Below are 14468 nucleotides of genomic sequence, written 5' to 3'. Positions count from 1 at the left end.
AATGGACCAAATAGTCAAAGTTTTTATTTAAAAAAAACATTTATTGGCTTTTCTACAGTGAAAAAACAGTCTTCGGCTGCATACAAAAATTCCCATCTCTGATTATTTTTGGTACAAAACAGCTGCAACAGTAAAACTCAAGTATTAATTCATTTACCTATGATCTACTTTAAGCCTCATTGAGGTTGTCTGCAATCTGAGAGAACCCGGCCGCATTCAGAGCGGAGCTCAGGTTCTCCACAGTAGCTTGTCCTCCCTCTCTGTCCTGCCAGGCGACCAGCAGCAGCTTGGCCTGCATGTCCACGTCTTCGCTGTCTGTCTCAATCTCCCGCAACTCTGCTGCCTTCATCTCCAGATGAGAAGCCAGCGACTTCCACTGAGCGCCGAGTTTGGCTGCGATGTCGTCCATCTGCTGGTTGCTCACAATCTTGGTCTGTATGCTCGGACCTGGAAGAAAGACGGCTGAAACTTGATTGGATGTAAAAAGGAAATTAATACAAGTGGATGAGGTGATTTGATTATAACTACGTCCTCAAAAACAAGGTCAATTAGCTGTAGATGCATGTTGGGATTGATTAGCGGTTGTGATTTATCATGTTAATGAGCGACAATTGGAACTCACTGTCGTTGCTGTCCTTGAGGAGATTGTCTCCATTATCATCGTCATCCTCTTCTCCTGTCTTGATCTCTTCAGAAGGGATGTCCTTCTGCATGAACACAAGTCAGGATATTAGTCAACAGTAATTCTGGGCATTACACAGTGTTTGTATAGTAATAAATACTGTTTTTTTGGTTAGTAAATAAATCCTCACCGGCAGCTCTTTGGCCAGTTTGCTGACCATGGTGTCCAGGTAGTCCGCCTGGCTCTTGAACTTCTGGTTGGTCGGTTGGAAGAAGTGCGGACTTCTCCTGGACAGCAGCCTCAGAGCGCGCCAGCCGTAGTTGGAGTTCCGAACAACCCTGCAAAGATTTACCAGAAGAAAAGTAACACGTGAGGAAGCTGAAAATAAAGCCCCTAACACAATGGACTGTTTCTCAAGTTCCCACAACTTGTGACTAAGCGAACGTACTTGTACTCTTCCTCCACCATGTTAGTGGGGTCGGCCTGTTCAATGGCTTCTGCAAAGAATTCATCCAGCGATGGCATGAACTCCCTGAAAGAACAAAACATTTCATTCAAACTGAAGGGTGAATGCAGATGTAGAGGAGAAGTTCCACCTTGTTTTATAAACCACTGACCTGCTGTCTGACTTGCAGGCTTCCATGTTGTCCTGGTTCAAGTTCCACAGTCGAGTCAACTCGTCACTGACAAAACACAGAAGAGCTTTAGTTAATGAAGTAAACATGAGACTTTATATAATAACACTTTTCTTCCTTCTGCTCTACTCAGCTCTGTTTTTAAAACATACTTTCCCATGAAGATCTTGCGGTCGGGTCCTTTTCCAAGGAAGTCTTCTGGTGCTTGTCTTTTCCTGGTGGGTCTTTTGGGTTTGTCATCTACTACCCTGTTCAATAGGAGACAAGTGGGACCAAATATGTATAAGACACAGTAATGAAACTTGCGATGGAAATACACAACAAAAGTCAAATTATACATATTTATTTCCACTAGGAAGTTGAAAAGGCATTAGTTACTAAACCTAACCAGAAACATACTGCAACTCAATTTCCAATCTGAAAATGTGTCCACCGTGTCTTATTATAAAATATAATAATTATGTTTTCGTACCTTTCTTTCACAAAGCTTGGGCATCCCTCATTTTTCCAGGCGTTCCAGTTCTCCTCTGTGTTGAGGATGTGCTGTGAAAACACGAGACACATTTATAGAATCACTCCTGTAAGAGAACGCATCATTTAATGTATCTCTTATCTCAGAACGTGACTTACCTCCAACATGGTGGCAAACTTGTCTCCATCAGGAGGGATCTCTTTTAGCAGCTACAAACAGAGTTAATAATTTATCAGTCAACAGATTGATACAGGTTTGCTTTCCTCTCTCTCGACATTATGCCAGTAGAAAAAGCAGAACGGACTAAATACCAGATATTGCAGAACCTTCCCTGAATCCAAAATATTCTATCAGCATGGCTAAGTACTGCTGAGTTATACTGCTCTAAGTTTCTACAGTAAGTCTATAAACATCCAGGTTAATCTTAACAGAAACAGGTACATGAAAGACAGGGAGGCTTGTTTGTTTATGGATTACAAGAGCTAATTGTGGGTATGATCTATGTCAATGAGATTCAGGACTGACCTGATAAACCAGTTTAGTTGTCTCCTCTATCCACGCGGCCTGGTCATCATTCAGCATACAGCTGGAGCTGCACGGCCACAGAGACACAGAATGTGAATCCACGTTTCTTCTTTTGTTAAACACACAAACTAACGTGTGTTTAATGTCCAACGTTAACAGAGGTTAATTTCTCACCTTTTGAACTTGACCTGACCCTTCAAGTACTGGAAGAGAATGAGGTACTGAAGCAGAATGTGTCGTCTGAAGTTACTGTCACTGAGCTGCAAGTCCATCAGCTGAGAAGACAGGACCCATGTTAGTGTGAGATCTTCCTTCTTTACTTGTAAATACAGGTGAACATACTAAATACTGCTGCAATACTAAATAGTGGCCATTGGATTTTAACACAATGATATTTGGGTTCAGTCACGTTCACTGGGACAACTACTTGGTTTTTGTAATCGGGGAAAACACAATGTCTATTGGGTTCGGGTCGGGCTTGGTTAGTTTGCTCTTACAATGAATAAACTCTAATGTGCATGTATTCATTTGATTAAGTTTCTGTTGTTGATATTAATATTTGGGATTCACAAATTCAACATCAATTTGTACCCAACTTAAATAACTAGAATGTTTTTTTCAAGTCGCAAGAAATGGTCACTACCTCCCCTTCTGTGTCAGAGTGATGCTGTTGAGTGAATGAGTGTTTTTACAGAACATTATGATGATGTCATAGTTACATTGACCTTCAATCTCTTCGATATAAAATGTCATCATTTTATCCTGTTTGACATTTGTGTGATATTTTGTCATCATTAGTGAATGGGTTCTTAAGTTATGACCAAGGGTAAAAACTGTTTTCTCACCTTCTCGCTGGTGAGGAACTTGGCAAAGTAGACGTGTTCTCCTCCAGACGCTCTGAGCTCCTCCAGTTTCCTCTTAGACGCCTGCATGTCATCCAGCTTGAAGCTCTTGAATACTGCCAAGGTCTCATCTGAGTACTGAGCAGGACACACAGAAGTTGACATCGGCAGTGAGTTGTGATTGCTTCAGTGATATAAAACCCTCTCTGCTTTCGTGATCAGGTTGTTTACCTTGAGGAATGTCATCCACGAGAATTTTTCATAGCACTGCAGAGGGTTTCTGAAGTTGTCCTGCAGCGTCCAGAACTTCCTGTACAAGTTGTAGTCGATCGGAATGGAACTGAAAACAAAATTAGATTCAGTTTTAATTGACTTAAAACACAGATACATTTTAGGGTGTAATTTAGAGACTTGAAGTTACCATGGTGCAGGAGCATCATCCTCTCCCATTTCTCCTTCCTCCACCTCCATGCCATCCTCCTTTTCTTCAGAGGGCTACAAACATGGAGCCATTAAATATGATTAAAGTGATTTTCAAGATTAGTTTCACAACGTTTACAATCACTGTCACATATTGACACTTTACCTTCTGGCCGAGAGTGCTTTCTTGTTCGTTTTTATTAAAAACAGTCACATTTTCCAGATTAAACTGGCTCTGTAGATTGAGACCTGAAAAAAAACACAAACATGCACATAAGAGAAGCTGAAAACACGGTCACCCAACATAATTAACTATTCATTGTTGTGTTTGTTGTATTTATTCAAACACAACATACAGATGTTGCTGTTTTTACCTGATTTCTCAGACAGAGGGAAGAGGCGTGCCAGGAAAAGCTGGATCCGCCCACAAAACACAGTATTCTGAGATTTGGACAGCCTCCTCAAAAGATCTGCACAGGGGGAGAGGCGTGTCACGAATAGTTACATCATTTAAATATACACGTCTTTTTAATGAACAAGAGTTTCATGTGATCTTTACCATTGCACATCCTCAACAAGTAGTTCTTCCCAGCCGAATAGAAGGAGTTCTAGGAGGAAGGAGAGACGGTCATGATCAAATGATCTGGTTTATGTTTGGAAAACAACTGAGAGGATGTAGCTCATTTACCGATTTCCAGGTGGAGACATTATCCTCCACAAAGGAGAAGATTTTGTCACACTGGTCGAGAGGGAGACAATCCAATACGTCTCCCAGAAGAATGAAGGGTGTTGTAGCAGAGCAGATACCTGCAAAACGGAGGGACACCAAAGCTTGGTAAAGCTAGTTTTACTATAATTTGGCTTCAATACTCTGCCTCGGTTACTTGTGTCTTTCAAATCACCTTATACTTAAAATATCTGTATTGTCAATATCTCCATTAGCACACACTTCTTTACAGCGACAGCTTTGTAGTAGTTCTGGTGGCTGGACTTTCATCTCACTGCAGTGAACTTATTCTTGACTCATTTTGACCTTTCATTATTCTTATGCTCTTGTATTTGACTGTTTTGTGAGCTACTGGATGCCTACATTTCCCTCTGGGTCACTAAAGTATCTATCTCCAGTTCTGATTTAGTGTAGAGAGCGTTGCAGAGTACAGGACATGCAGCGAGGATTTATCTTTCTTTGGAACACGAACGTCAGCTGCTTCAAGGCTTCATTCACACTTGGGGCTCCAGTGTGACCCTGGAGGAGGAACCTACCCTCCTTGACTCCATCGATGCTCAGGTAGATGAGGGACAGGTAGTTATCGCAGATCGCCTTCCGCTCCACCTGCAGACAGAGACTCCATTCAGGCTCTAATGTTCCACACCAAGTCAGATTAACTGAAGTAAACAAACCCTGATGTTCTTACAATCTGATCCCCGAGGACTCCCCTCAGCGCCTGGTCCAGTGTGGTTTTCTTCTCCGTCTCACTGAAACATAACAGATACAAAAAACACGTGGTTGTTAAATAAACATGACTTTAATCCATGAAGTTTAAAGAGCTGTTTTCATTACACGTTGATACAGATGCTAGCTACGCGTCGCCTACCTGCCGGGGATCTGGTTGAACGCGGTTATTAGCGGTTTGCTGGTTTTACCAGTCAGAGCAAATCCGGCAGAAGCCTGAAGGAGAGAGAGAGAGAAGAAGAAACACGTTTAAGACGGAAAGTCCATTGTAAACGAGCGAGGCTATAGCTTAGCTTAGCATCTGCTAAACACAGCAGGAGCTAGCATGAAGCTGTGGCGACGTGTTTGTCTTCCAGCTGTGATTTAAACCACCGGATTCATTATGAAATAACAACAACGACATGTCAGACGATTTCTCACCGTGAATTTGTCTTTAGCTTCGACAAAATTAAATAAAGACGTCGACATCTTTGCACATTTACAACCGGAAGTGCCACTGGACCTTTTCCGGTTGGGACGGGTGCGTTCAGGAGCAGTCAGGAGAAAGTAGGTGCGTTTAGGGGCATTCAGGAGAATTCAAGAGCGTTAAATATTTAGAAACAGTGAGAACATGAATGTGTTATGAGACCCTGTGTTATATATAAACAGAAGCTGATCGCATGTTTCTTCAGAAAAAAGTTTTTAAGCCTATACAAACTGTTCTTGCACCATTTAGCCTGTTGTTGCAAAACTGCAAAACTTAGTTCTTCAGGTACTTTGGAGCAAAAAAGTGAAATAATGTCCTTCAATACAATCTGCTATTCCACACTTCATCAAGATTCATTTTTAAGAATTAATGTTTTGTATTTAACGTTTGTTGATGCTATAACTGCAGATGTGACCATTAAAAGTGACTGTGAACTAACAGGCCTCAAGCCAGTTTAGACCAGAGGGCGTCAGTGTTGCACAATGTTTGCCTACTATAGTGAAAAGATGTGTGTGTGTGTGTGTGTGTGTGTGTGTGTGTGTGTGAGAGAGAGAGAGAGAGAGAGAGAGAGAGAGAGAGAGAGAGAGAGAGAGAGAGAGAGAGAGAGAGAGAGAGAGAGAGAGAGAGAGAGAGAGTTCTGTACCATGGCAGGACAAACCAGAAATCCACCCTTTCCTTATATTAAACCCTGTAGCATTTCACACTGTATAAAAATACAGTAAATAAACCTATGAATATGTACGAGACAAGACGACCGTCTGTCTCACTTCTCTCACTCATTTGATAGATTTGTTTTCAATTTTGTTTTCACAATTGAGGAGAATATTTATTTTACTTCTGAATTATTGGTCCGATCGTGTTACTCTGTGTGTGTCCTTCGTGGTTATGATGACACAACCAGTGTACAACCACTGAGCTGCAGAGCTGAATTTACAGATGGGATCTACTGTTCAACAATGTCACATAGCCCATAAAAACCAATGAGGCGTAACAATGTGACATCAATCATTAAAGGTCCAAGCGGTGAATTATTTTTTGACGTGGGTTCAAGGTCTCTGCACTATGTGATTGATTTCATTATCATTTAGTGGGCCAATATGAAAATAGGACCCCGTGCTAATGATGTATTTCCAAACATTACTTATGTAAACAAACCTTTAAAAAACATGGATAGGGTTTATAGTGTTAATTTAGTTGTTTGGGATTTTGGTGTTGACCCTTTGGTTTACATATGAATCATGGACCTTTGACAGAACCAGTGTGAACACTTTGGCCCAGTTTGACCCATGTTTAGAGGCAGTTTCACGGGTCAGGACCTCTGAAGTATAGTTTGCACCAGTGGGATCCTTCAGCCTCTGCACCCTGTGACAAGCGTTTATAGCCGCGCACTTACGACGGCTGTTAACTGAACCTTAGGGTGTCGTGCTGATGTTTGGAGAAAAACATTAAACCTGTGAAAATACAGGCCAGTGCTGTCACGTAGAAAGAGCTGAGGGGTCGTTTTCGTCACGTCGGTGTGATCCCTGCGGTTTTAAAAAGGGGAAGCGAGAAGTGTTTTACTCTGCAGTTTTGACTGGCAACTCGGTTCTCGTACGCACTGTTCAACCAGATATCTAACTGTGCTGCCCCCCGCGCCCCTGCCCCCCCCCGCAGCTTCCCTCTTCTGACACAGCACTCGCTGAACATTTGCCAAAAACTGACGAAAAGCAGACAGGGAGTGAGCGTGGTGGCTCGCTCTCGGGTTGCAGATAGGGGCCCCCAGTATCAGTCAGCATGTGCAGACGGGGTGAAGAGGGCCAGCGGCGGGGTTAAGATTACGGTTAAAGGCAATTAGTCTTCCAGTTGGAGATGTTCCTCACATGCTTTGCTTCTTACAATGAAACTGGGAGTGTGACCTAATTTATTCCTACTAATTACATTAACCTTCAAGAACAGGCCTCTGGTTGTATTTTTCGAAAAAAGGCTGAATTATTTCATGGTGCTTCTGAACTTCATCTGTCACATGTTTTGCTCCGTTCGATGAAAACCCTATTCCTACTAATTGAATCTGTATTCACTGCAGATTGATCGGTTGTGATGTCATTCTGAGGGCACAGCTCCGAGGTTTAATGGAACGCAGCATAAACTGTTTTCAACAAACATCTGTTGCTCAGAAAAACTTCATATTGGGCTTTGGCTGGAGAGACAATATTTGACAGGAGTCATTAATGATTTTGGTCTTTTGATGAGAATTGTTGACAGTCAAAATATTTTGAATATTGCCTTCCTCATCGTGGTTCTATAACTTCTAAAGTGAAACTTAATGACAGAACCTGACTCTTCAGAAGTCGCATTGAATAGAACATTTTGTTGAGATGAAAATTACATGTCACTCTGAAATCACTTGAAAATCTAATGGGACCATAGCTGTTTATTTTGTCTAAATAAATATAATGAGAGCACAACGCTCCTGTGCCAAATCATGGAATAATCAAGCCTCAGCACGAGAGCCAAATAATTTGATGGAGGCCACTCGCAGACAAAATGAGTGAGTGGCAACAAAAAGAGCATTGTCTGTGTTGTCGAGGACAAACTTCAAAACAAGAGGCGAAACACAATGCTCTGCCCTCTGAGGTTAAGCACACAAAGGAGGGAGACTGTTAGACCGACCTCTGAGATTCCACCATAAAAAAAATATCATGTGAAGAAGTGTCGAGTCGTATAAGTGAGATCATCCCATCAGCTATATAACTCGTGGATACATTTAAACGTGCACCTGACGAACCACACTAACCGAGCTGAGGTAACTTAAACCAGAGCAAAGCAATATTCCTCCTTGAAGGGAGGAGAGACTTAGAGAAAGACGTACAGACTGAGTGTAGATGAATGTTTTAATCTGATCCAGTCATTTGCAATTAAAGAAATACTTTGTTGATTTATTTCAGGCTCTAGGTTCATACAGCGGCTTCCCTTTGCTCACACCATCCCCATTTCAGCCTGTTGAATTTATTACCTCTGCCAATCAGCTGATGTTTTCATCTGCGTTTGTGTGTTTGTCAGCATAATTACTTAAAAAGGACTTAAACCATTTCCATGTAATTTTGCGGAGGGGTGGGGCATGACCCAAAGAGGAACCCATCACAGTTTGTTGCGGTTCCAGATCACGGGGCGGATCCAGGATTGTTTTTCAAATTGTGAGATAGGGCGTGTTTCAACACTTTCATTGATTTCTCAGATAATAATTCATGGATCTTGATGAAAGCACAAATCTTAGTTTGTGCAAACTGGTGCAGCTTTATGTGTTGGGCCTTGATGGAGGCATGAGCTCGACTGAGAACAATTCATACATATGGTTTATATTATATTAACTCTGGATGAGGCATTTTTGTTGATTTCTCGCCGAATAATTCGTTGATTTTCTCAGTCAAGTTTAGGGAACTGATATTTATCAGTATGTGCATTTTGATGCAAATCCAAAAAGAATCCAGGTGTAGTGAATTTAGACCTGGTTTCATAATGGAACAGCTGTTCGATCCCAGTCTTCCCCATTTGCATTCCGACGTGTCCTTGGGCAAGATACTGAACCCCAAATTGCCCCTGATAGAAAAAGTGCTGCCCATAAACAGAAAAGCACTAAATAAATACAGACCATTTACCATGGACTCTTGTGTTGTGCTTCAGTAAATCAGAGCGATTATCCATCGTGGATCTCACCTGCCTTCAGCTGTTGGGCAGCAAGTGGAAGTTGGACTTGACAATATAACAATACACCTTTACTCCCTCCCTCACAGGCCATCATAAAATTATTTGGGACACTGACATTTTGTTAATGATCATCTCACGCCCAGGACAATAACGGTCGATGCACAACAAGGGGATGTGCATCCAACCGCGGCGGCCATGCAGCCTCTGATTAGGTCACAATAACTTGCAAGTATACTTTCACAACCTTGGCTGGATTGCCCTCGGACCTGCAGCCTCTCGGTTGGGAAATGTTTGGTTGCCGGGTTTGAAGTCATTTGATGGTTATTCAATGATTAGCCCAGGGTTAGGGGGACCATCAAATGCTCATAAGCCATAAAACGGGATGTCAGACGGGCCGTGTGCGTAGATTGGAGGGACATTCTTGTGACACAGCCAAACAGGAAATCTCCATGATGGCCTCATCTTGTCTAATCATGCATTTTCTTAAAAAGAATCTAAAAGGTTCTTGTGTAATTAGCTGATCCACATCCTCGTGTTGTTTTACAGTCGAGAGGTTTGGGACCGGTGCCAAACACCTTGAATAGAACGATACTGGACACAGTAGGTAATACGTTGTAAAGAAACCCATGTCAAGGTCATTCAGTTCTAAATATATTCTGGTGTGGATGTGTCAACTCTGATTTGACCTACGCCATTTAGGAAATAGTTTAATAAGAAAACACAGACATTGGATGAAAAGGATGGAGCTTTATTATATGAAATGCACTGATAAGAAAATGCACACTGCACAGTTAAATAGGAAACCAGCTGTAATGTGAAAAGCATCTTTGTTGTTTATTAATGTGCCGACAGCCAGAAAAGTTAAAATGCTTCATGCTCTTCATTGTTTCGGCCACTGACTCGGCCCCGGGCTGCCGTTGTCCTCCCCAGTTAGTTCAGCTGCACGGTTTTCCTCTTGCGGACCATGAAGCAGGACTTGGCCACGAGTTCTCAAGTTCGGCGTTCGTGGGTACAGGAGGAAATCGTAGATAAGAGATGCTGCCATTCCTCCGCACATCGGGCCCAGCCAGTAAACCTAGAATGAAGGAAGTCACATTTGTCTTTTGACAAAATAAACTGCGGTAAAAAAAATGTAAAAAAAATGTAAAAAAAAAAGAAAGGAAAACCACAAAATGCTTCTTAAGTGTTTTCTGGCATTACCCAGTGGTTCTCCATGCGACCTCGGATTACAGCCGGACCAAAGGAGCGAGCAGGGTTGATGCCACATCCAGTGAAACTTATCTGTAAATAACATTATTCAAAAAAGTAACTCAGAGGAAAAATAAATGCATAAAATACAGTAACCCCTTAGTACAGTTGTCTATCGTGACCTTTGTTTAAGTAAGTTTTGGCACCAGTCATCTACTCAGTGCAACTTTTCATATTTTGCCAGGAGAGCAGCTGCCAGACATTTATCAAAGTTGAAGCTGCTAATTCGCATTTAACTTTATGACACTTGTGTAGCTGCCGTTGAACTTGTGATTTGTTGTACTCGCTTACTGAACTGCTGGCACATCAGCTGCATGCACTCGCACACACACACAGCGAAATTATATAATGTAGCCCTGAGGGAGGAAAAAAAAAAAAGTCTTGAATCATTACCAACTATTTCTAAACACAGGAAAACAGTGTCCTCAATAATATTTAGACTGAAGGGGATATTTTGTTTACAACATTGAAAAAGGTTTTCTAGAAAACTTTGAAAAAAATCATTTCTCAAAATTGTTATTCTTATGAACCCTCATCGACACTGTTCTTGAAATTAGATATTTCAGGATTAACCTGCACTTGGTCAAAATTGCTGCAACAAAAAAAAAAATTCTACAGATTTAACAGAATTATAGGAGTGTGACTTCTTACAGCTGCAAAGTGGCCGAGCCCCACGGACAGCCCGATAGCCAGCGGTGCAAAGCCCTTGACATGACTCGCTTGTCGCTTATCAGTCACAGCGATCACACACAGCACCAGCTGAAAGGTGGCGAGGAACTCTATGACAAAGCCTTGTCCTGCAGTCACCTTGTTTAGCTGAAAAAGACAGTCAACTACAGCTGAAGGCAAAAAGTTAGGACCCAATCTGAATGAAATCATTGGTTTACATAAAACTCTGCTGTTCGGTCAAATGAAAGTCAGGTGTTTACCTCGTTAACCCCAAGAGAATCTTTATGGCTGTATCCATTCACTATAGCGCTCGCTGTAACTGCCCCGAGCATCTGTGCCAGGACGTAGAACACAGACCTGAGGGCGCTGATCTGGCAGCTGACCAGCAGGCCCAGCGTGACTGCAGGGTTCAGGTGAGCTCCACTGACGTGCCCCAAACTCTGAACCAGAGTGGCGATGGCCAGCGCGAAGGCCAGAGAGACCTTCAGCTCCTGAGCGATGTTCTCCTCCTTAATGCCGCTCTTGGTCTTCCCGATGATGGCAGACAAGCCAACGAATATGAACAGCAACATACCGAGAAACTCTGCAGCCACGGCCCGCCAGAACACCCAGGTTCTCAGTTCCCTCATGTCTGCTCCTAACGCGTCTGTTGTGAAAACCCCAACATGTCACCTACTTCAGTATTTATAGTGAAGAGGTTTGTGTGCAGAGGGGGGAGGAGAGAAGAGATGAACCAGGAAAAAGATGCACTAGAAGTTGGACAGAAATAGATTTTATGTGACACAAATAAGCAGTACACAGCAATAAAGTCCACTTCAGACTTCTGCCGAACTCTTTGACCATTTCACATCCTCAACGTCGTCCAGAAGCGGCTCCAGAGTGTCAGTGTCCGCTGAGGAGCTGATGCAGAACAGGCCTCTTGTTTTCTCACTGAAGGGCTCGTCTCTGGGGGTCAGGAGATGATTGTACAGAAGAGCTGCCACCACACCAGCACTCATCGGTCCCACCCAGAATACCTGAGAAAAGGAAGAGCAGGACGAGCACGACCCGTTTCCGTAACTGGTGAAAACAAGCCACTTTTTGTTTTAAAGCTTCCCAACACATACCCAATGATCATCAAAAGACTCCAGTATAACCGCAGGCCCAAAGGATCGAGCTGGATTCATACCGCATCCTGTGTAGCGGACCTGTAAACCCATATCAGAGGAAAACACTGCTTGCCTCTCTGGCTGTACATCAGCAGATTACACACAAGCCTGATTTACAGCCAGTTCATCCTACGCACATCCATTGTATCGGGCCACAGGAAGACTGAGAAACCCATCTAACAAATGAGGAAGGGGAATGTTTTGATGCACTCACCCCAGCGAGGTGTCCCAGCCCCACGGAGAGTCCGATGGCCAGAGGTGCAAACCCGCCGACGTTGCGTCTTTTGTCGGTGACTGCAAGCACGCACAGGACCAGCTGGAGCGTGAGCAGGAATTCAATGGCCAAGCCTTGACATGGGGTGATGGCATTTAGCTGCAAAGAGGAACCACACCGCTAGTCACGGGCCTCCGCTGTCCACAAGTAAACAGCTTTGCTTGGGAGATTATTTTGCTTACATTTATGAAACTCTAGCATTATAAAAAAAAAAAACACTTAAAATCATAAAACTGGTGCTAATCATGCAAAATAAAACATAAGTATTGATGAGGATTAAAAACATCTAATTAAAATCTGACATTCAAATTGAACAACCCGTCACTGGCAGTTTGCAAATGAGGAAGTCTTTGAGATAAGAAGAGAAAACGTCAGACAATGAGTGTCTGGCTTTCACAGACAATCTAGATTAGGCTGCAGGCAATTCCCCGAACGCCACTCAAGTAGAGCACCAAATGTCACAGGAGCATTACACAGGAAAATTGATAGCACACAAGGTTCCTCCTCACCTTGTTAACCCCGACGGAATCTGTGGTTTCCGGCCCGATACCGTACACAACAGCACTGCCGGCCACTGCTCCCAAAACCTGAGCTATCACGTAGAAAAAGGCCCTGAGGATACTCATCTGACAGCTGACCAGGAGGCCCAGGGTGACGGCAGGATTCAGGTGGGCACCGCTAATGTGACCTATACACTGTGCTATGGCGGCAATGGCCAGGCCAAAGGCAAATGCCACTTTCAGCTCCTGGTCAGGGGACGGATTATTCTTGTCCCCTATCACAGACGAGAGGCCGATAAAGACGTAGATTATCATTCCCAGAGACTCTGCGAGGATGGCCCTCCAGAACACCCATGTTTTAATGTCCGACATGGCTACTCACATAACCTCATGCTAGCCAGCAGGTTGTTTTGGGGGAGTCTGTTTAAACGGTACAAAATTCAATTTGGCTGCACAAGCAGCCAAATTGAAAACGTAGTGAGTGACGCTCACAGAGTGAGTGCAGGCTTTAAAGAATCAGGCCTGATTAGAAGCAGCTGAGAGATGCGTGTTTCAACCAGTGAGAACGACCTCCACCACGCCGCCTCCTCTGCTCCTCTGCTCCTCTGCTGCAACACAAAACCCTGGTGCTGATACTCGCACTCACTCTCATGGGAGACCACAACAAACTGCTGGTTTGTGTCAGATGAAGTGTCAACTCAATAATTTAGAAAACATGTCCCATTGAAATGTGTTAAATGATGGAAGTGTGCTTTTAGAAATAAAACAAACAGAGCAGGTTAAGGTGTTAGTGCATAAATTCAGACAATTAAAGGTTCAGTGTGTAAAATGCAGGTGAAAGGGATCTATTGGCAGAAATTGAATATAAAGTAATCCTAGTGATGTTTTCACTAGTGTGTGATCATCTAAATTGTGCGAATTATTGTTTTCTTTACCCTCGAGTCGGCCCTTTATATTTAAATACTTTATATTTACATCTGGAGCAGGTCTCCTCTACGGAGGCCGCCATGTTTTTTACAGTAGCCCAGACTGGACAAACTAAACACCTTTTGTGTTTTGAACTGAAGGCAGCCACAGGTTCTCTTTCATGTTTGGAAAGGGAGGGTGAGGTGAGGGGGTATTCAGCTGCAACATGCAACTTCACCACTAGATGTCACTAAATTCTACACACTGAACCTTTAACAGGAGGGTGGCTGCAGCTCAGTGGATCTAAACAGCTGGTTCCATCCCCAGCTCCAGAAAGTTCCCTGGACTCTGAACCCTGAAAAGGCCTCTGATGCCAAGGAGGTTATGTTTTCATCTGCATCGGATAGTTAGTAGGACCACACAAAAACTACTGGAATGATCACCACCAAACTTGTTTGAAGGGGGAGTCAGGGAAGAACTGATGAGAGGTTATTTCCAACATTTTCTGTGATTTCTCAGAGAATTATTCATGGATCTTGATGAAAAAGGATGATGTGCAGTAAATCCAAAAGAGAAATAGTTTAATAAAGGGGCTGTTGCCATT

At 43.0% G+C, this 14468-nt stretch overlaps 3 protein-coding genes across 4 annotated transcripts; all 3 read right to left on the bottom strand.

Annotated features, from left to right (window-relative positions):
• Positions 1-20: 20 nt before the first annotated feature.
• thoc1 (THO complex 1) lies at positions 21-5511 on the bottom strand. The gene is made up of 21 exons (XM_035170350.1): positions 5390-5511; positions 5112-5185; positions 4932-4992; positions 4780-4849; positions 4205-4323; positions 4076-4124; positions 3891-3986; positions 3683-3765; positions 3518-3591; positions 3328-3436; positions 3100-3234; positions 2429-2529; positions 2255-2321; positions 1888-1938; positions 1730-1800; positions 1410-1505; positions 1240-1305; positions 1071-1154; positions 813-960; positions 623-707; positions 21-447 (listed from the first exon to the last, which is right to left on the bottom strand). Exons 1-21 carry the CDS (start codon positions 5435-5437, stop codon positions 170-172), a joined length of 1965 nt encoding a protein of 654 aa, XP_035026241.1. The 5' UTR covers positions 5438-5511; the 3' UTR covers positions 21-169.
• Positions 5512-9851: 4340 nt separating this feature from the next.
• On the bottom strand, positions 9852-11849 carry LOC118118370 (aquaporin FA-CHIP). 2 transcript variants are annotated; one of them, XM_047342132.1, is made up of 5 exons: positions 11834-11849; positions 11297-11711; positions 11019-11183; positions 10320-10400; positions 9852-10194 (listed from the first exon to the last, which is right to left on the bottom strand). In XM_047342132.1, exons 2-5 carry the CDS (start codon positions 11663-11665, stop codon positions 10000-10002), a joined length of 810 nt encoding a protein of 269 aa, XP_047198088.1. In that variant the 5' UTR covers positions 11666-11711; positions 11834-11849; the 3' UTR covers positions 9852-9999. The 2 variants fall into 2 exon arrangements, with proteins under 2 accessions (XP_047198088.1, XP_035027438.2); XM_035171547.2 differs by lacking the exon at positions 11834-11849 and having other exon boundaries at positions 11297-11787.
• Positions 11793-13459, bottom strand: LOC118118372 (aquaporin-1). Its single transcript, XM_035171548.2, has 4 exons — positions 12968-13459; positions 12399-12557; positions 12143-12223; positions 11793-12052 (listed from the first exon to the last, which is right to left on the bottom strand). Exons 1-4 carry the CDS (start codon positions 13328-13330, stop codon positions 11852-11854), a joined length of 804 nt encoding a protein of 267 aa, XP_035027439.1. The 5' UTR covers positions 13331-13459; the 3' UTR covers positions 11793-11851.
• Between the last annotated feature and the right edge of the window lie 1009 nt (positions 13460-14468).

Source organism: Hippoglossus stenolepis, chromosome 11 (genome assembly GCF_022539355.2).
Source record: "Hippoglossus stenolepis isolate QCI-W04-F060 chromosome 11, HSTE1.2, whole genome shotgun sequence".
In the NCBI taxonomy this organism is placed as follows: Eukaryota; Metazoa; Chordata; class Actinopteri; order Pleuronectiformes; family Pleuronectidae; genus Hippoglossus; species Hippoglossus stenolepis.
The sequence above is the reverse complement of the archived record's forward strand: the minus strand, read 5'-3'. Positions and strand labels throughout refer to the sequence as shown.